This window comes from Pempheris klunzingeri, chromosome 1, assembly GCF_042242105.1.
Source record: "Pempheris klunzingeri isolate RE-2024b chromosome 1, fPemKlu1.hap1, whole genome shotgun sequence".
NCBI classification, from domain to species: Eukaryota; Metazoa; Chordata; class Actinopteri; order Acropomatiformes; family Pempheridae; genus Pempheris; species Pempheris klunzingeri.
The window spans coordinates 12,265,312-12,286,261 of NC_092012.1; the positions used below are offsets into that span (position 1 = coordinate 12,265,312).

General features: G+C 42.4%; 1 protein-coding gene across 1 annotated transcript in view; it reads left to right on the forward strand.

Annotated features, from left to right (window-relative positions):
• Window positions 1-1,962: 1,962 nt before the first annotated feature.
• The window catches only part of acsf3 (acyl-CoA synthetase family member 3), a 30,416-nt gene continuing 11,428 nt past the window's right edge, over window positions 1,963-20,950 (forward strand). Inside the window, exons 1-7 of the mRNA XM_070830501.1 lie at window positions 1,963-2,000; window positions 2,922-3,727; window positions 5,692-5,847; window positions 9,509-9,663; window positions 10,163-10,308; window positions 15,350-15,447; window positions 16,975-17,101. Coding sequence (XP_070686602.1) covers window positions 3,005-3,727; window positions 5,692-5,847; window positions 9,509-9,663; window positions 10,163-10,308; window positions 15,350-15,447; window positions 16,975-17,101 — 1,405 coding nt within the window. The 5' untranslated portion in view covers window positions 1,963-2,000; window positions 2,922-3,004. The remainder of the gene's footprint in view (window positions 2,001-2,921; window positions 3,728-5,691; window positions 5,848-9,508; window positions 9,664-10,162; window positions 10,309-15,349; window positions 15,448-16,974; window positions 17,102-20,950) is intronic.

Here is a 20,950-nt window from a genome sequence, read left to right on the forward strand (position 1 = left end):
ACGTAGAAGATTCGTCATCTCTCATCTCAAATGATTCATGCCATCACATGAAGAGACACAATTCCCTTAGTGCAAAATACAAGTCATGTTGTCAGCCGTATGCATTAGTATGTGGGTGGCATGTGCTCTGTGAGGCAGTCATATGTTTACAGTGAATCTCTTGGATGAAAGTCAAGTTTGCAGCTGCAGCCTCGGAATAATTCATCGCTCGCCTTTTTACCCGGGAGGAGCCACAGGTAGTTGATGAAGTGGCAGTGCCAAGACTCCCAACTGGCGAAGACGAAGCGCAGCTGCCAGGAGTCAGCGCGGCCAGATGCCGCTGCTGATGTACCATGTGTTCCAAGCAGGGCAACAGTGTGTTTGCGTGTGAGCTGGGGTGGGAGGGGAGAGAATGGAGCGCTTGCCAAGACATTCTCACATTGATGCCAACCTGACACATGCTTGGGTACTCCCCACGGTTTGTGTTACCATCTCAGCCTCTCTCACTGATCTGTGGGGGGTCCCCTCGTTCCCTCTTTCTCTTTTCCTCTGACGCAACCCTTTGCCAAGACAGGAGTTGGCGCCTGCTTGCGGCCGTCCAGCCCATCAGTACCAAGATCCTTTCAGGTGGTCTTTGCAGAATGGTTTGTTGGCAGCAGGCCATAGCAGCAGAATGCCAGATTCAACTAGGTACTCTGTCTAATCATATTTTCGCCATATCCGCATCTGTAACTCCTTATGGTAGCCACGTCTTGTCCTCTCACCCCTGACAGACATATATACGAGATGCTGTTTATTATGATCCACTCTTCATCCATCCCAGCATGTCTCTAGTAGCTGTAAATAAGTCTGTCAGGGGCTCAGATTCCAGTTCCCATATAACGCATGTCAAAAATATGGCCAACTTCCAGGAAGCAAATCCAAAAACACGGGTCGTCTGTGGCGGCATTCGATCATTTTTAGGTTGAATCCTTAGAAAAAGCGGCAGTGCCATCTGCATAAAAAAAAAGACGAAAATTGTGCAAATGCCCAACAAATAAAGGATTCTCTGGAAATTAGCTGCCGGGGTAGCATAGCATCCCCTTGAATAGCGTTTTCCCCACGAATGGGAACGAGTGGTCTTTGACGATACTATTCCTGAGAGTGGAGGGGAGTTCTCTGAAACAAAGGCTCCAATTTCGTTAGGAACATGCCATCCTTGTTTGCAGTGTAGGGGGTTTGGGGAGGGAAGTGAAAACTTTTTGAACGTGTGCCATGTCTGTACCATTCTCTTATCTGAGGCCCGCGACTGCCAGCTGGCGGCTGAATGTGCCCACTTGCACTGTGATGGTGAAGCCAGCCAAGCTAGTTGGCACACTGAGAGCTGGGACTGGCATGTGATCTGAAGCCAAACAGAGCTCTGTGTGGGGTAGCTGCATATATGCTGCACTCTCCCTGTCCCTAGTGAGCAGCCTCTCCACTAGATCTGCTGGTCCTTAAAAATGGGGGTGGGTCTTGCCAACAACCATCACGCTGAGTTAAGAAACACAGGATGACAGAAAACAACAAAAGTCATGCAAGTTGCACTATGATCAATGATACAAACTAGCTGTCTGTGAGCCTCTTATAGCTATCTAATAAAAAAAAATACCACATCAGATCATGTGTAACATTTACAGTCAAAGATACAAAAATAGAAAAATACTTAAATTGATCTAAAAGACAAAAATAATTCAGCCTGAAACCAATATCCTACAGTTTAATAATACTCTACAGAGATCACATCATGATCTCATAGTGTCTGCATTAATCATTTCATATAGTGAAATGTGTTCAATTATTATTATTCAATAATTCAATATAACGTCATGAAAGTAATAAATCACAATATTTTACATTTTCAGTCTCAGTCGCCACACAGGAGCTGGGTTTGCTGTGTGTACTAGCGAGGTAGGAACCATTAAGGCGACGTGTGTTTCATACCGGAAGATTAATTCCGTTGCGCTGTCCTTCACTACAAGACTTACCGGTATTTATTTTAGGTAAGGTGAATATGAATTATAGGAGATGTGTGTACAGCGGAACGAGGGCAGTACTTAATAAATATCTATAAACAATTCTCCGTAAAAAGGGGATCTTAATTGTACGTATTTTTGGCTGAGGTTTGGTCAGCGTTTCTGCCGTCTTCAGTCTGTCAGTTACATAACGTTAAATGTCACTGTAACAACAATGGTCAACATTACCTGTAGCAACTATAATGACATTACTGAAAACAGTCTGTAGGTAGTTTACACATAGCCTACCAATTTAATGTAAACATCTCAATAACGGCATAGGCTAAACTCAAAAATTGTTGATAATTAAAGGGACACAGCAACTGATCACTACCCTGCCTTTGAGTTTTCCAAAGTCTGACAAAATAATCCTGATAATATCATTTTAGCTGCTTTACAAACTGAAGGTGTGGCGTGTAATGAGTTGATCCATTATTTGAGACAAAAAGTTGGATTTTTCCACGACGTTTGAGGATTGAGCCTAACGTGTGTGTGAAATAATAAGGCAGTGGAGTGTTCCTTTAATTTGTCTTTCAACCAACTAATCAATTAAAGGACTACTCATTCATTTTTTCCCCCAATCTTCCCCTTTTATTGCTTACTATGTTAAAAAACGATTCAAGAAACAATACTATTCTAGATAGATAGATAGATTGGAGACAATACACAGTGAAAGAGGGTATCATGCATTGGGCAGTGAGTTTGTGTTAAATATTCTAATGTTACATTAATGAAAGTGAAGGAAAGGTGATTGCCAACTATTAAATTGAATATTATTTGCAGATTTCAGGAGGATAGTTAGAGTCATTCAGTATTTGCCTTCAGGATGAGATGTCAAATTTTGCATCCTACTCGATCAACTAAGCTCAGGTTTGTTTGTTTGTTTGTTTATTTCCTACTGACTTACAGATGCTGTCAGATATGAGCAGATGCAAGAGACTGAGGATGAAGGCATCTTGATGTTCTAACTCTCGAACAGCCGGGTTTCCAACATGCTGCCAGGACTTGTTGCTGCTGCTGCCTGCCACTCTCTGAAGTGGACATTGCTACACCAGAAAGCCACTCTTCACAGAACTTATTGCCTGTCAAAGGCAGTACAATGGCTACTGGGAACTGTGTTTCAAAGAGGGGCTCATAGGTGGACTACAGCACCATCGTCAAGGATAAACCAGAAACCAGTGTTTACTAGAGCTCCAGCATTTGGAGACAGGGTTGCTATCATAGACAGCAGTGGCAGCCACAGCTACAAGCAGCTGTATTGCAGCAGCATTAGTCTTGCAGGTAGAATTAGTGCCGCTCTCAACTCTGACTTTGGGGGTCTGAAAGGAAAACGGATCTCCTTCCTGTGTGATAACGATGCTTCCTATACAGTGGCACAGTGGGCGGCTTGGATGAGCGGTGGGACGGCAGTGCCACTCTACAGAAAACACCCTCAATCTGAACTGGAGTACATCATCTCCGACTCCCAGAGTTCAATGCTGGTGGCAGGGCATCATTATACTGAAATCCTCGAGCCGCTGGCACACAAGCTGGGGCTGCCATGCCTGACACTACCTCCTACTTCTGACCTGGGCACTTTAGATGGAGCAGACACTCAAGAGAAGGAGACAGCCATCACAGACTGGGCTGATCGGCCAGCTATGATCATCTACACTAGCGGTACCACAGGGAGACCCAAGGGAGTTCTACATACGCACAGCAGCATCCATGCTATGGTAAGTGTCATCTTCTAAACCATTGTTATACTGGAGACAAAGTAAATTACAATTTGAATTCCTTTTTGGCGTAAAATCATATGCTTCTAGATTGCTGGTGCTAATGGACTAAAAAGCTGTGCTAAATAAGATAGCGAACAGTGCGGGTTGTCTGGGAACCAGCTGTAGGTTCTTTGTATCTGTTAAGTTACCCTAAACCTCTATGACAGCTGGACATAAAACTGTGATGAAAACCAAAAAAAAAAGTTTTTCTGTTCACTATATTTAATAAAAAGGACATTTTTATATGTCCAATGTTGGCAAAATGGCTTAGAACTGATCAGTTATCTGTAGTTAAATCTCTCAGGATATTTCATGTTGTGCAGGCAGATATTATGATGTGACTATCCAGAGCTCCATAAAACAAAAATGGGAAGATAAAATACATGCATGTCTTTGAATGCAAGATGCATTTAGACACCCCCACACCCATATCTGACTCCCTGATTAGCATCATTCCTCATTTGCTCCAGTCAAGCTTTCAGAATAATCACTAATTTATGCCATTAAAGAACTCCTGAAGATTTCCCTGTGTATTTTTAAGCAAAATTGACCTACATGTCCGATAGTGTGGAAAATTAAATCACTCTGAAAGACGGGAGAGCTTCATTTGTCTCCGGTTGGCCCAAGGAACTGAGTGAGTGAATGATTAAGTGAGACTGTCTGTTTTCCTGGAAGGCAACAACATCAGGTTGTCAGAATTCCTGGAAAGCTCGTCTGTCAGGTTAATGTGAATGACGACTTGAGAAAAACTTGAAAGGAAATTAGCTTCCAAATTTAAGCTTGGATTTAAGATGACCATCTGATGCCCGTGTTCTACTTCTGATGACTTGGACGTATTGTAGTATTTGGGGTATTGAAATACATGATAGTCCAATCACACACATACACACACACAAAGCAATGCTGCAATTGTTCCTTGTGAAAGGAAGAGGGAACTGGGATGTAGCCTAATTATTGAGGTGCACGGTGCCTGGGGTTTCTTTTGTGCATGTTGTTTGTTGCTATCATCATGAAAAGTGTCAGACGGGTACCAAATGCCATTTGAGTGATCAGAAACTGCTGTGACATCTGTAACAAAAGACCACCCCACACTGATGTGCATGGCCTAGTTGTTGGAATTGTGATTTCAATTACAGACTCTTAGAGCAGACTTTAACATGAGGTCTGATCACTGCATGCATGTGTGCCGTTGCAAAGCGTGTGATCTGCTCGTGTTCCTCTAAAACTCGACGTTCACAGCCAAAAAACGTGAAACGGTTTCTCTACGACGCAATAGCACGAGTTGCTTCAGGAGCACAAGGATGAAGTTCAATTTCGACAGTCACCACATTTAATTTTGGGTTAGCTGAATTAACCGTCATGATGAGTTAGTGGAGTTTTTCTTAATTTCAGTCAAGGGTCTAAGAATAGAGTGTTTGTTGTACAAGACAAATTTGTGATTTTGAGCTCTATAGATGAACTGACTTCATTTGAATTGTGTAGAAGAAATAAACTCATGAATAATTCATATCCTTCACTCCTGAAATAACTGGAGGCTTAACTTCTGTGAGGAATAGTCCAACAATAAGGACTCGCATCATAATTAGCTTCTTAACCCGATGAATCAAATGCTTAAAAAAAAAAAAGTCATTATCAAACAGTTTTTAGTGATGTATGCTACATTTCTGAGCCTACTCTATTGTTTGTTGGTGATTTTTTTCTTTTATTCCTGCCAACATCACACAGAGGGGAATTAATTGTTGAAGAGACCTATACAAATTACTCCACAAAAAGCGTAAAGTTAAACAAGAACTGGATCACAACACCATGAAATATAGTAAGAAATCATGACACGTGTCTGCAGAGGTGAAAAAAGATTGAGGTGATTTACTCTTAAGACAATATGAAGTGCTGACCTCCCCTGTCTCCCCCCTCACCCTCAGGTCCAGTGTCTGGTTTCAGAGTGGGCGTGGTCCAGAGATGACATCATCCTGCACACCTTGCCGCTCCACCACGTGCACGGCATCATTAACAAACTGCTGTGCCCGCTCTGGGTGGGCGCCACCTGCGTCATGCTTCCTGACTTCCAGCCACAGAAGGTCTAGACTGCACTCTCTGTCTCTTTCTTGCTCTAACTCTTTCTCTTGGTGCAGTACACCGCTCATTAACACCCCTAAACAAGAAGTGGGGGTTGTACTGCTGTGAGGCCCCAGGAGCTGACTGCCAGAGCCAAGTTATCATTGTCACTGAGGCTAACAAGTATTTCAGATGTAGAAGTCCTTCATGGACAAGGTGCTGCTGGGTTGAAAAAGACCCTCAGCTCTTTTCACATCATTTGCTCCTTCTTTATCAGTGTTTTCCTTTCCCGTTCCACTTTTCTTCTCCCTCCTTTTTCCTCGCTTCATCTCCTCCGCCTCTTTCCCTCTATCAGTCTCTCCTCTTCGTCCTCCTCCTCCCTCTCGGACTGTCAAACTAAGTGTTTGGGGCTCAGTGATGAATTGCCCTGTGTGGCTTTGTATCTGACCAATGCCGACTCACGGCACGGGCTTAAGCAGCGGATCAATCGATGGGCTGACATTGAAGGATGATAGTGCTTGTTTGGCCCTGAGAAGGGAGGGGAAGATGGGGTGCTAAGTGTGTGTGTGTGTGTGTGTGTGTGGTTCTGGCACATATAGGAGTATAGATGCACACTAAAATATGTGTGTTTTTGTTTGCATGTCAGGACCTCTAAAGCTTAGTGGCACAGAAGGTAGATGGAAGGGAAAGGTCTTTAAAGGACATGTGTATCTGTCAACACGGGTATTGCTACACTGTTATAGCTATCAGTATTCAACTGTCATCCCTGACCTTGTGTACCAAACCACAAAACCCCTCCTCTCACCCTCAGAAAAAAAACCTTTATTCTCCTCCTCCTGAAGTTACAGTACATTGATGAAGTGATCGATAGCCTGTCTCTTCTTTCCCCTAAGATCTCTGAAGGGTAGCCTAGGCAGCAGAGGCCTCCATTGATTTTCTCTGATTTCGCCTGGAGATAGTGACAAAAATTTTCAGTGCTAGAATAGTGATCCACTAAATCGCAGATAAGTCTATTTCAAGTGTGCTGTTGTAGACTGTCAGGGCAAACGCTCTTTCTGGGGCTCACACAGCACTGGTCAGATGTTTATTTGAATCCCTTTTGGCTACTTCATCACTGCAACTAATATTTTGATTAACCAGGAAATTATTCTTTTAAAGAAATTACTCATGTGATAATAATTCAGATTCATTGTCTTCTAACATGTAAAGGCATTTTATTAAGTGGCCTGATTGTGATTGAGGCGCTACTTTAAAAGCATTCTTACATACTCATATCTGCCTGTTTTTATGATTCAAAATCTAAATTTATGTCTCTAAAGTAATATTACATACACCATGGATTTAGATTGGACAGGACTTTGGAGGGGGGGGTGAAGCATTGTGACATTGTTTTGGCTCTTTGGATGCCGCTGTCTCTCTATACAGTAAGCCTGTCTGTCTATCCGCCACTAGACATATATGTCTTCTTTGGTTTATGGTCTATAAAATTTGTGGCATTCCCATCAGCCGCAGCTACATGGTGCCTTCACGTGGGACTGGTAGTGACGTCACGGGAAGTGGTGTGGTCACGCTGTTCGTGTGGTGATGTCGTAAGAACACCGTTACAAGGCAAACATCAGCAGCACATCACAACTCTTTGATCAAAACTTCACCTCCGGAGTCGTGTACGCCACAAGAGGGAGGCGTTCAAATGGCCCGTTGTCCTGAACACGGTAAACCCGACCCCATCTAAAGGCACCAGTATCTCGTGTTCAGTGCTAATTAGCAAATGTACAAATGCACACTAAACCAATATGGTAAATGTGGTAAATATTATTCCTGTATACTTTATTGATATTGTGAGCATGTTAGCACGACATTTATCTCAAGGCACTGCTGTGCCACAGTACAGCATCACTTAGCCGCAAGCATGGTTATATACTCTTATGTTGACAGTTTCAATACCAATTTTAAAACTATACTTTTTTGATATTTTACCTAGTAGGATATAAAAATATTTTGCATCAGTCTTTGATTTTGTTGTAACTCAAGCAACTGTACTCTAACTGTCTGTAAATTACAATAATTATGATAGATATGATTATCTGGCTAAGCATCAATGCAGGTTTTGATACCTGAGAGTTTTCGACAATCAGTGAAACAGACACATTGACATTCAACATCCAGTCTTCCTCAGGAAGAATTGGCAATTGTATTGAAGTCGCATGTTGAGTTCAGGGCTAAGTAGCGCATAGAGTTGTTTAGGATGCAGGCCGTGGCTCTGGGCTCTCACCACATCCTGTCCCCTAGGTGGAGGCCAGCTCTTTGACGGACATAAATTGCCTTCCTCTCCCCTCCAGACCGGACTTGGTAGAAGCGCTCCACTGCACTTGATAGACACCACCCAGTATGGTCGGGGCACACTCAGTTAATAATCCTCTGCACAAAGTTTTACTCTGTATGTGTGCAAATGCTCACAATTTTTAGATCCACTTCTAATGGTATGGATAGAGATCTGAACAGACTGTTGACAAGTCTTAATCATCTCAGTACTATTTATCTATATATTTAGGATGTGTTTGCGTATTACGGTCAGAGGAGGTGAGAGGAAAAGTTAGTAGATAATAGATTAGGTGATTCTACGCTGAGGTGACTCAAAGGCAAAGTGGAAGGAAGAGTTTAGAATTGCTGGCACATTAAGAAGGATGTGGTGGTACTGTAGGTGAGAGTGATGATGGGAGAGACTGCATCTTTCTGTATGCGAGTATGTGTCTAGGTGTGTGTGAGAGGGAAAGAGAGAGAGAGAGAGAGAGAGGGACTGCAGAGTCAGTGAAGCAGGAAATTACGAAATGGAGAGAAGGTAAGTGAATGTAAGATAGGGAGCGAAGGGGGGAGAGAAAGATGAAGGGAAGATGTGGGGTCAGAGATGAAAGTATAAAATGAAAAAGAAACACTTGGGGAATGGAGATAGAATGAAAGAAGAACAGGTGAGGATAAGTAGACTGAAAGGGGAGGGGGGACAGCTGGGGAGGAGCGTTTGTCTCCCAGGGGGAGACGGGACTTAGAGAAGCTGTCGTTCACCTTCACTTAATTCATGCTGTCGTCCCATCCTCCCATCGTCTACTGAGATGTACCCAGACTTTGTGTGTGTGTGTGTGTGTTTGAGGGATGAAGGTGAAGTGAGTTTCTGTGATATTTGAATAATATTTCCATATGTGCATGTAGTTCACCGTTTTTTTTAATATCCATTAACACCTATGCATGTGTGTTTAAAGCAGCACGCTCGATGCAGAGGAGGACACGAGTGGCTCATTCTGTAACAGTCAAACAGCACATTTGTCAAAAGTAGTCGTGCAGAAGGCCTTTTAACCGGCCAACATGCCAGCTCTGCCCTACAGCAGTCTGCTGTTTTCCTCCCCCTGACCTTTACAAATCTTTACTTTTTTTCTTGTCTTTTTTGGCACTGTGTTGACTGGTTTAATATGAGGCTGCATCTGGGCCTTACTGTGCCATTTACAACAAATAAAAGAAAAAAACAGCACTTGCACATGCACTAATGAAATTAATCTGTAATAATTTAGTTCGCATGGCCTTGTCCAATAGATTTGCTTTCCTTTTCTCCTTTCCTTATCTCCCTCTCCCTTCCTTCCTCTTCAGCTATATATTACGCTTGCTTATCTCTCTCACTCTCGCCCTGTGTCCCAGGTGTGGGAGATGCTGTTGAGCTCCAAGGCTCCTCTGGTTAACGTGTTCATGGCTGTGCCAACTATCTACTCTAAGCTGATCCAGTACTATGATCAGCACTTCACACAGCCTCATGTGAAGGACTTTGTCAAAGCTGTCTGCAAAGAGCGGATCAGGTAATGGCTGCGGGATCAATAACGGACAGACAGATCATTCATGTATGTATGTGTATGTGTGTGTACATGCACACACTCATACATCGACACTTATAAAAGGTGTTGTAAATACCTGGGGTAATATAGCAAATTTACCTCCTTATAGGGCAGGTGATCCTACCTGGATCACGCTGAACAAAGTCCCCCTACTCAGTGATAACAACAATTTACACTCGTCGCATGATAATGTCACATAAGGCAACAAATAATTTTAGCTGTGGATGTACATTAATCGGATTCCTTATTATCTGAAAAATGTTTTACCCATTTTTTTATTTTTACACGGATTTCAGAAGCTTTGAAGGCTGTCGTTACCTTGATCCTCTGTTCATTTCCAAACTAGATAGAATTTAAATTTACATTGAAATTGCTTCACACGGTTTTTGTGGCATAGTGTAACCTTGGACTGTGTTATTTGGATCCTGGAGTGCTTCCCTCACGTCCCGCCTTCTCCCTCCAGGCTGATGGTCTCAGGTTCAGCTGCTCTCCCTCTTCCCACTCTGCAGCGCTGGGAGAAGATTACAGGACACACACTGCTGGAACGGTACGGCATGACCGAGATCGGCATGGCACTGTCCAACCCTCTCAAAGGCCCACGCATCCCAGGTACATTAGTTTGACTGACTGAATAGACTCATACACACACAGTTCTACTTTTTACTCACTGTAGAAAAACATATATAAGGGAGAAGTAAAAGTAAGTTATAACTAAATCAAGGTCACACTGAGACCAGCAATGCTTCGGAGATGTCTATTCAAACTCCATCACTCTGGTAAATTAACAACCATGTCATGCAGCGTCTGGTGTTAAACTCTTACAGCTGAAAGTGAAGGTCTTGCTCCTCTTCCAAGCAAAATGCTGTGAGGTTACAAACCAAGATCAACGGCAGGAAATGAAGCTAGAACAAAACGCTTTTGAAATACGAGTTTGGAAACAGCCACTCAAGCTTGAAAACATTTTTATGGCAACACAAACTCAGGTCAACATTTCCATATGTGCTCTTAACTGGTATGAACACAAATTAAGTAAATTAAAGGAAAGAATGTAAGTGTTGTTTGAGTTCATCACACCAGGTTACCAAGCCTCAGCCTAAAAGCAAGCTGTGTGTGTGTGTATGTGTTTGTGTCTGTATTCTGTTGGTAAACACTTGGATTGATATTCTAAAGCTTAAACTTCAGTCAGCTGATTTAGATGGTATATTCTGCAGCGACATTATTATTACTGTGTCAAACTGAACTTAATTTCACTCATGTTGAAAGTTTGGATTGGTTGGCAGTCAACCCCTCTGATGGATGAGGGGAGTCAGTGTGAATTTGGGTGTTATTCATGTTCAAAAATGTATTATCATAAACTTTGGGAGACAAAAACATCAACTTTTATCTGTCGTTGTCATGTAGTAATTAAGCCCTGTAGCTGGCATTACTTCTCAGAATTTGCTAACTTATGATTATCAATCAGCAAACTTGCAATCAGTGATTTCTTCCACTGTAATCACATTAAATATATTTTTAAAAAGTCTGTGTCCAGGAAACATGAGCAGGGACTATGGTTTTAGACAGAGCTTGAGGCTTTTTAGGGAATAATTAAAATGAAAATCACTTCATGGCGCAGAGAACAGTTTTTTTCCTCTTGTTTATTTTCCAAATTTTAAGTTTATTGTGGAGCAGCTGATAATACTGCATCCCATTAAGTGCGGTTTTGCCTGATTTGTTGGTGAAATCTGCTGGCGTCTATTAAAGCAGTGCCAAATTTGATTAAAAGCTGCTAGACAGCTAGATCTTAGTCAGTATAATCAGTGTTTCAACATAATTTCGATGACTGTATTTCAGTGTGTACAAAAACCAGTTAAAACATGCAACCTTTTACCTACAATACTTTTACCTACAATACATTTTTGCCCAGGTCTACAGATAAGATGCCACTGCAGTAATGACAGCTTGCTTATTTTCAGCCAAACACTCCTGTATTATTTTCCTTTAGACCAAAAAAAAAACAAGTCTCTGGTGTGAACAGACACTCAGTAACTCTCCGCTTCTTTATCCCATATCCCTCAAATATCTGTGAAATTGTTCTACCACCCTCCCTTCAGTACTTTCGGCTTCATGTGCTGTGTTTTGATCGTAGGTAGTTTTCTCTGGTGAGATGTCAGATAAAACCCCCACGATCCCAACTACACCTCCCTCACACATGCAGAAACAAAGGCGAGGTCTGGAAATGAGGTCAGACTAGCGGTGGTTGCTTTCTTCTCCTGTCCCCCCCCCCCCCCCCCTTCCTCTTTCTCCCCACCTTCTCCTTCCTGTCCCATTCCCCAGCCAACTCTTCTTCTTTACAGGTAAAGCTAATTAGCTTGCAAGTGGATTGAGTAATCCTCTGTCTGCTGTCTTTGTTGGGGTATTGTTTTGTTTGTTTGTCAGGTGGTGTTTGGCATAAACTGAGCTGGCTGTGTTTGATTCCTCTCAGGTGATTATTAAGAATGGCTTCAAGAGGTCTGTGGTTTTATTGATGTTTCCATTGCAGCACAAAGACTTTTTGCGGAAGATGTGTGTATGTTTGACTCAAACAGGCAAAAGCTCATGCCTACACACACAGTGTGTTCCTGTCTTGTCTTTAAGTAGGTTACAATGGATCAATAACAACCATAGGAAACACTCTCAAAAGAGTAGTGGAGTGGAGTCACCCTCTCTCCCCCTCTTTTATACTCTCACTTTTTTTTCTATTTGTCCTCTGACAACTAAGGAGCAGACAACTCGGCTCTTAAAACACTTATTGACAACAATTTTATATACCTTTCTACTGTATTCAGGGCATCTAATTGGCCTGATTTTGTTGTGTCGCTTACAGTTTTGGAGCATTTCAGATTAACAGCAGTGTGGCTTTCTAGGTCATATTGCCCTTGTTGAGATGTAAATATGTGAGATTAGTTCAACCCAGTTCTTTACATCTCATTATTATCTCACCATGCTGCCCCTTTCATCTTTTTGATTCTTTTTTTCCCACTTTCCAACCTCCTCTTTTGTCTCTCCGCCGATATAGGGAACAAAGACACTGTCACCAAAGCTTAATTTCATCTGAAGTCCCACGTTATGTCGTCTTTCAACTTATAGGAAGTATAACTGAAGACGAATCCTATCTGGACCTATGTCATTTTTTGTCCACTCCACGCTGACCTTTTCCCACCCAGCATGTAGCATTTATAACCTCCCCGTGCTCTTCAAAATGGCACTCAATCTTGTTGAATCATCGAGACCAGAATGCTACAAGTCTCCAACACTTCTAAAGCTCTTGATGTGAGAGTAAAAAAAAAATGATGATAGAGGAGGGCGTAGGTGGGGAGAGAGATTCCCAGAATTGAACCATAAATGGATTTTTGAGACTTTGTCATTGAATGTCTGTTTTTGTCATTTTGTAGATGGCAGTTTTTTGCTGGACAGGGTGAAGAACTCGAGTAAGATTACCCGATCAGTGGAAAAGAGCACGTGAGGCTGAGAGCTTGACCTTTTTTTTTGTTTGAGTTTTGTAAGCTATTTATTAGGTTTATTCTAACAGATAATTCAGTTCTTTTAGATGTTTGGTATTATTATCATAGTCTTGGCCATCATTTTGATAGCTAGTAACGTCCAACTCTACTCGCCATGTTATATTCTGAGATCTGGGAATGTGTCTGCTTCGCTTTTATGTTGTGAAAAAAACACACCATCCAAACATTTGGAAAAGAAAACAAGGACGAATGGTAGAATTATTACCCAAATTTGCTGCTTCATACCGACATTTCTGGTGCACTGAATTTTGGTTTTACATTGAAAATAAAACACAAGACACAAGTTAAACCAGAATTATCCCTTAGAGAAATAGCTTTGCCTCACCTTTAACATTAATTAATACAGCCCTGATGGTCTTGGTCTAAAAGAGGTCCTCTTTTACTCTGGTCACTCATATTTGGAAGCATTATGGTTCAGTTTATGCTAGAAAAGAGCTGGTTTGTGTTGTCGGAAATCAAACATGTTTATAGTTACCCAGAACAGTCACACTCCAACATGAAGTGAAAAGGCGGCTGTCATAGAGAAGCATTCATAGTGTTGCACTTGTTTGTGCATGTGAAAAGTTACAGAAATAGTCTTGTCAAGAATGTAAGAACATAGCTATAAAGAGAAATTCATAACTCTGTCTCCTTTCTCACCCCCACGCAGGTGAAAAAGTTTGGGGGGGGGGGGGGTTCAAAAGCTTGACGGTCTGACGTGCAGCGCTGATGAAGCATACCGACAAGCTGAAGTGTTGTTGAAGAAGACATTGAATGATCCACTCTGTCCTTCATATCGTGAACCTAATGAAAATAAGACACCAGAACCGTGTGCTATAGGTCTCAATTAACCTTGTTCACTCACTCCACAGCAGTTCAAAGTGCTATGATCATTAGAACTTGGCAAGATTCAGCTCGCCTAACCTTTCCAACCCAAGCGTGTTTGTTATCCACTAAAATCAGTCTAGTTACTTTGTGGTCAGTTGGTTTTCTGTGCTGGACTGAGTGCAAGTGATGGGGGGGTGGTGTGATAGACATTGCCAATCAGGACTGCAGTAGATCAATATGAAGTGAGAGAATCACTCTTTAATCAGGACCTGAGCTGCTCTTTATTGGGAGAGCAGTGGTCTATGAAATGCCATAATAGCCTTAAGACAGGAATGTATGCGCACATGCACATGCGCACACACACACGCACACACGCAGAGAAAACACCACTGAGACCTCCTCTGCTTCCCCTGTGCACTCTTTGCTATAATTACTTAAGCCAGGAAGTCACACTTGGACACACACAAAGATGGAGATCGCTGGTGATGTCAGTACATGTGCGAATTTTCAATTAGCAACACATTTTTTACACATTTCTTATTAATAGTTTCACTTAAACCTTACTGCAGCTGACAGTTATGAACACTCATTGCTTTTTTGACTCTCAGTTCTTGTTGTACCTCAGAATTTGTCAGCTCAGTTTTAACATTTAATAAAAAGCCTTGTCAAGCACTCAGCATTAGTCAGGACTGAACAGCTGGATTCTAGTGACCAGTCAGTACTTATTTTTTTTCCCCCAGAAACGGTATAAAACAGGTGCACAAGTGGAGGATTATGGAGGGACATAGAGGGTGATACTGTGAATTCTGCAGTTCAGTGTCATTGTGAGGAGACTCAATACTTGTCAATAGCGTTGGTACATCGCAACATCCTCAAGTGTATTCTGGGCCTGGTATCTGCTCTTAAGAGTCTAAAGAAAATGTCCAAAAATGTTGGAGAAAACAGCTGCATCAGGCACTACCCCAGAAATCCCCATTACTGTCCAAGTAAGCTGACTTGTGACTGAGACGAATGGCTTCCAGTTTAGTGTTTTACAAGCTCAGCAAACCATTTAGTGACCAGTTATGCCCTGCAGACAGAGGTTAATGCCATCTTGGAAGTGAGCATTCCCAGTAGGGAGTGTGGTAGAAGTCCAGCACTGAAGGTTGATGACGATCACTCCCTTGATTATCACCCCTATATACATGTTAAACTTCATTTAAAAGGGACAAAAATCATCCCATCTTGCTTTCAGTTGACTGTTTTCCTTTTGCACTCATGTGTTTTTTTGTGTGTGTTGTCTCTGTTTGGTTTCTTTACAGGGGCAGTCGGGTTGCCACTTCCTAGTGTGGAAGTTCGAATTGTCCTGAATAACACAGCCAACACCACAATTGTGGAAGGCAGTCACCGAGCGACTCAGGTAATCAATGAATGAATGAGTTATAAGCCGATTTCTATGCCTCTGGTTGTAATATGATTTCAAGTTGTCCATCCATTTGTATGTAGGTCCATCTGTCCATCCTATTCTCATGAACGCGAGCTCTCAAGAGCTCAAGCGTCTTGAGGGAATTTCTTCAAATTTGAACTGATTAGACTCAAAGGTCAAGGTCACTGTGAACTCACATCTGTCCCGGTCTCGTGAACACAATATCTCAGCCACGTCTGGAGGGAATTTCGTTACATCTGGCACAAACATCCACTTGGACTCAGGATGAACTCATTAGAATTTGATGGTCAAAGGTTAACAAAAGAATATTTTTGGCCACAACCTCGAGAATTCATAACGCTTAATATAACAAAAATTTCACACAAAGTCTAATAGGATAAAACAATAAAGTGATGACATTTTATGACCAAAAGGTCAAAGGATAACTTCAAAAACACTCTTCTGGCATTATTGAATGCCATAACTCAGGAACACAAAAGGAGACTGTGAACTTATCTCATCTGTGCTGTGTTGGGATCTTCTGTGCTGTCGTGTTGAAGATGTGTGAAGCATCCACGTTTTCGAATTCATAGCTTCTTTGCAGCGACATCCATATTTGAAATACTGTCTACAAGGAATACAAGGAATTTGATGCTGATCTTTGTTTCTCTCAATGAACTTAGACATTAATAGCTATGAGGCAGAACAAGTGCAGCAGAGCTTATTATTCATATATCACAAATTAAAATTCAATTATTTGCCTCAAAGGGCTTCACAATCTGTACAGCAAATGACATCCTCTATTCTTAAACCTTCAACTCAGACGAGGAAATCCATCAAAGCCTTCACTACATATATTATATGAGTCTGGACAGACTTGGATGTAAACTTCAACTGAACTGGTTGGTGGAAGCATTCGACCAGGAGGTGGTAATTCTAGTAAGTGATGAAGTATATCAAGAGGGAGTGTAACTGATTTTGAATTTCAAACCTCAATATAAGAATGGGAAATTCTCTTTTTTTTTTTTCTTTCTGTCTCTGCATGCAGGTTAGATTCACTTGAGCATGTGTTCTCTTGCTGTTGATGGCAACTACATCGGTCAGCATCAACTGAATAGCCATTTTAGTGTTAACATGGCTAAATTAATATCCATCCATCCATCCATCGTCTATACTGCTTATCCGTCAGGGTCGCGGGGATGAGCTGGAGCAAATCCCAGCTGACTTCGGGCCAGAGGCAGGGTACACCCTGGTCAGATCGCCAGCCAATCACAGGGCCAGCATATAGAGACAGACAGACAAACACTCACTCTCACACCTACGGACAATTTAGAGTCACCACCACGCTAGCAAGGGGAGAACATGCAAACTCCACACAGAAAGACCCCGGGTTCAAACCGGGATTCGAACCTGGAACCTTCTTACTGTGAGGCAACAGTGCTAACCACCGCCATGTACTGAAATCTTTTAAACTGCCCATCTTGGTTTCTTTCTTTCTTTCTCTCTCTGAATGTTTCGCAGGTGCGTGCAGGTCTGGAGGGGAAAGAAGGTGAGCTCTTAGTTCGAGGTCCGTCTGTCTTTCAGGAGTACTGGAATAAACCTCAAGAGACCAGAGAGTCTTTCACTGATGACGGCTGGTTCAAAACAGGTACCAAACCCTCCTCCCTTTTCACTTAACTGACACTTCAGCACCCTACATGCACACACACATTCACACTCATTCCCTTAGAAGGAGTGAATTCTGCCACTAATTGCGCCTACATGAGTTGTACTGTCAGAGGGGTTCACAGGAGGAAAGATGTCAAAAGATTTTTTCATCTCTGCTGCACACTGCACTTTTAAAGACTTGAAGACTTGGACGAGGAGTCCAATCCAGGAAGCACACACGCACACTCACAAGTAGAGCATGTGTGTACTGTATGTGTGCGTGCGCATTTTGGGGGACTTTGAGGGAGTGATAAATGGACTATGTGTGTTTTTGGTGCTGCAGGGCATTTTTCCTCCTAAGTGGTTGTGACTGCTCTGGGTCTTGAGAAACTAAGTATTGCTCCTGCGCTCCCGCTCTTCCTCTCCCTGGCTCCCTCTCTTTAGTGTGTGTGTGTGTGTGTGTGTGTGTGTGTGTGTGTGTGTGTGTGTGTGTGTGTGTGTGTGTGTGTGTGTGTGTGTGTGTGTGTGTGTGTGTGTGTGTGTGTGTGTGTGTGTGTGTGTGTGTGGGGCAGCACACAGGGAAGCTGTCATCAGAGGCTCTTTCTCCCTGCAGCCCAGCAATTCTCTTTCTGCCCCCCCCCTCAAAGGAGCTCTGCTTTACTACAAAGCCACGGGGAGACACGTGTGAGGTTGGCTCGGGGGGGAGTGAAAGGAGGTTGGGAGGCGCAGTAGGTAGGGCAGAAGCAATTGGAGCTTTTAATTGTCATGTAGACAACAGGAGATAAGAACCAGAAGCAAAAGAGTGAGGACAGAGCTGAAGAACCGAGCTTGGAGATGGAGTGGTTGGAGGAGTTACAAAGAATCAGCTACAAAGGGTGGCACGTAAGGCCCCTGAGAGAGTGGGGATGGACAAGGTAGGGATGGGGACCGGGTGGTAGCGGCCGGGGAGGGAGGTGGGAGAAAAAAGAAGCAAGGAAGGAGCGAGTGATGGTGAGCAAAGCAGGGCGAGGCTGTGGGAGAGCAGGGCAGAGTGTGTTTAATTGGCTTTGCTGGCTGGAAGGACAGAGATCCAGAGCACAGCACGCTGCTGTCACACTCCATTACAGCCACCGGCCACATAATGAGAGCCCGCGCAATCAGCTCCCCACAGACCAGTCCCTCAAGCCACACGCATACACACACACACACACACACACACACACCATGGACTACTCTATAGGAACCTATCAAATATGTTCCTTTCCCACCCACCTGCCTGTGTTCCCTGATGCCAACTTAAACACACACACACACACACACACACATAGAGTTGTGAAGTGGAAGGAGTTTTGGGGGTTTCCGGGGTTCCAGAAGTAAAATTTCAATTTATTTTTTGCTTAGACAATGAAAGGTGGCATTTAAAGCACCTTCAAAGCTCAGCACTTGTGATTGAATCATCAGTACAAATGATGAAGGTAACTGGTTCTATAAGGGAACTCCACCTGAATTTACACATCAAAGTCACAGGTCTTGGGTTGGACTACTGGATGTGAAAACGGTCATATAAAGCCTTTTGTGGCTGCAGAGGGAGCTGCATGAAATCTGATAAATTGCCTTAGGTGTTGTTAATTGAGTCGGCATTGGTTGGGGCTGAAGACTACAAGTTTGAAAATGACAAAAAAAAAACTTGGTGGTGAGGAGTTAGAAAGATTTGAGCTTACCAGACGCCTGTTGCAATTCAATTCAATTCAGTTACTTTATTTGTCCCCGATGGGGCAATTGGTTGTGCAGCAGTGGAAGCATAAAAGAACATAAAATACATGCACACTGGAAACAATAAAATAAATAGAAAATCACATCAAACAAACAAAAACATAACACTACAGTCAGGCTACCTTTTCCTCTTGGAGTTAAGTATGGTGATGGCAGATGGAACAAAAGAGTGTTTGTATCTGTTTGTTTTTGCTAGTGGAAGTCTGAGTAGTGAACCGGATGGAAGAAACTGAAACTGATGATGTAGTGGATGGGAACAGTCGGACAGAATGGATTTTGGAATTTGATTTCTTGAGTAGTGCCAGTTATTTTGCTGCAGAGGTTGACCACCTTGTTGAGGATCTTTTTCTGTTTTACCTTCAGTGATGTGAACCAACAAATAAAGGAAAAGGTTGCATGCTCCCCATCTCTGCTTGAGGCTTCATTAGCCACAACTAGCCTAATGGAACTGTCTGTGGTTCAGTTGCATTATGGGTAATGTAGAGGTTTTGACGAGCAAGACGATATCTCTTGCTCTGCTACATTGTTCCTTTTTTTTTTTTTTTAAACTGCCCACCGTGAGTCTGACAGTGATATTAGAGTACAATGCTAAATTAGTAATAAATCAGTTACAAGTCTCAAAGATCATTTCAATACGTTCTGCACTTTAAAAGAATGCAAATAAGCATTTTTCAAAAGAAGAAATTAAAAAACTAGTCCTTTGTATCAGTTTACTTTTATGCTTCCTTGGTATTCCTAATCACGTGTTTCTTTTCTGTGTAACATTGAGAAAACTGTCAAATGTAAATTTCCAATGGGGGAAAAATCCCTGTGCAACCAGCGGCTAATCCCACTTCTCACCTCCTCACAACGTTAAGTTTAAAGGGCACGTGCTCATGTGGACAGCAAACTCCCACACAAGTTACTCTTGTCCATACAAACCCCCTCAGTGTGGATGCCTGGGAGGGAGAAGTGTTAGATGGAGACTCCTTGCACTTAACCCACTCCTTAGCTTCCTGCCTCCTCTTTCACACTCTTACCCTTTTTACCCTCACACCTGCTACCTGTTTCTCACACCACCTTTCTCTCTAACACTTTGTCTCATGCTCACACTCCATCTGTGGCTTACTAACTCTTGGCTGATCTCGTGCCACCTTCCCACAAAGATTTCTGTATCTCACCTCTTCTGCATCCTCCTGGATTTGACCTTCAGGTCAGGGAGGGAAAATGAAAGGTTTTCAGCACCAGACTGCTCTTCAGGGATCTGACAAAGATGTACTTTTTTTTGGACTTGGCCTGTCAAAATTGATGACGGACATATGATCTACTCACTGTATAGTCAGGTTCATCACTTCTACGTTTAATACAATTTGCTGTTTCATGAAGATTGTTAAAATAAAGTTCAAAATGGTTTAATAATATAGAAAGAAGAGACTTCCTGGCTGAAGGCTCTGAATCTTTGAAATATACCATATTAATAATAATCTGTGGGGTAGTCATCACTGTTGTTTGTCACCTACTGAAAGTTTAAAATTTAGTTTTTTCAGTCCGTACTTTAGAGGGAAAAAATTGACAGTTGGCTGTCTGTCGGCTAACTGGTTAGCAAGCATTGCATATTGTTTCTGGCCTCCCTCAGTTACAGCTGAGACCTGTCAAAAGAAGTCAAAGGGCGTAGCTTAGAACGTTGCTCTTTATTATTTGTATCTATGCATGGTGCACCTTTACTCACCCTTTAAAACTGAGTTCATCACTGGGTTTCAACATTAAGATAAACAGGAAAGCTAAACTATTGAACTATTGTAGAAAAAGAGGGTGGATCAAGGTTACGTAAAGAAAAGGGTGCCAGTCAAACATGCTTCGTTTACATTTTGATTTATTTGCAAGTCCATTTCCGTTGCACTTTCTCACATTTTCTTTCAATCAATGCACCAACTTTTCCCACTTCAGCCAAGTGTAAAAACTTTAGAGCGATATTTTATGTGTAAATTGAAAATGCGCATAAAAACAGGTGGATGGAATTGCACTTACTGTGGCAAAAAGTCAAGTTTCCCGCATTATTCAAAGCTTAAATAAAGCACTTCAGACGACTACATTCATAACCCTAAAAACTGCATTTCGT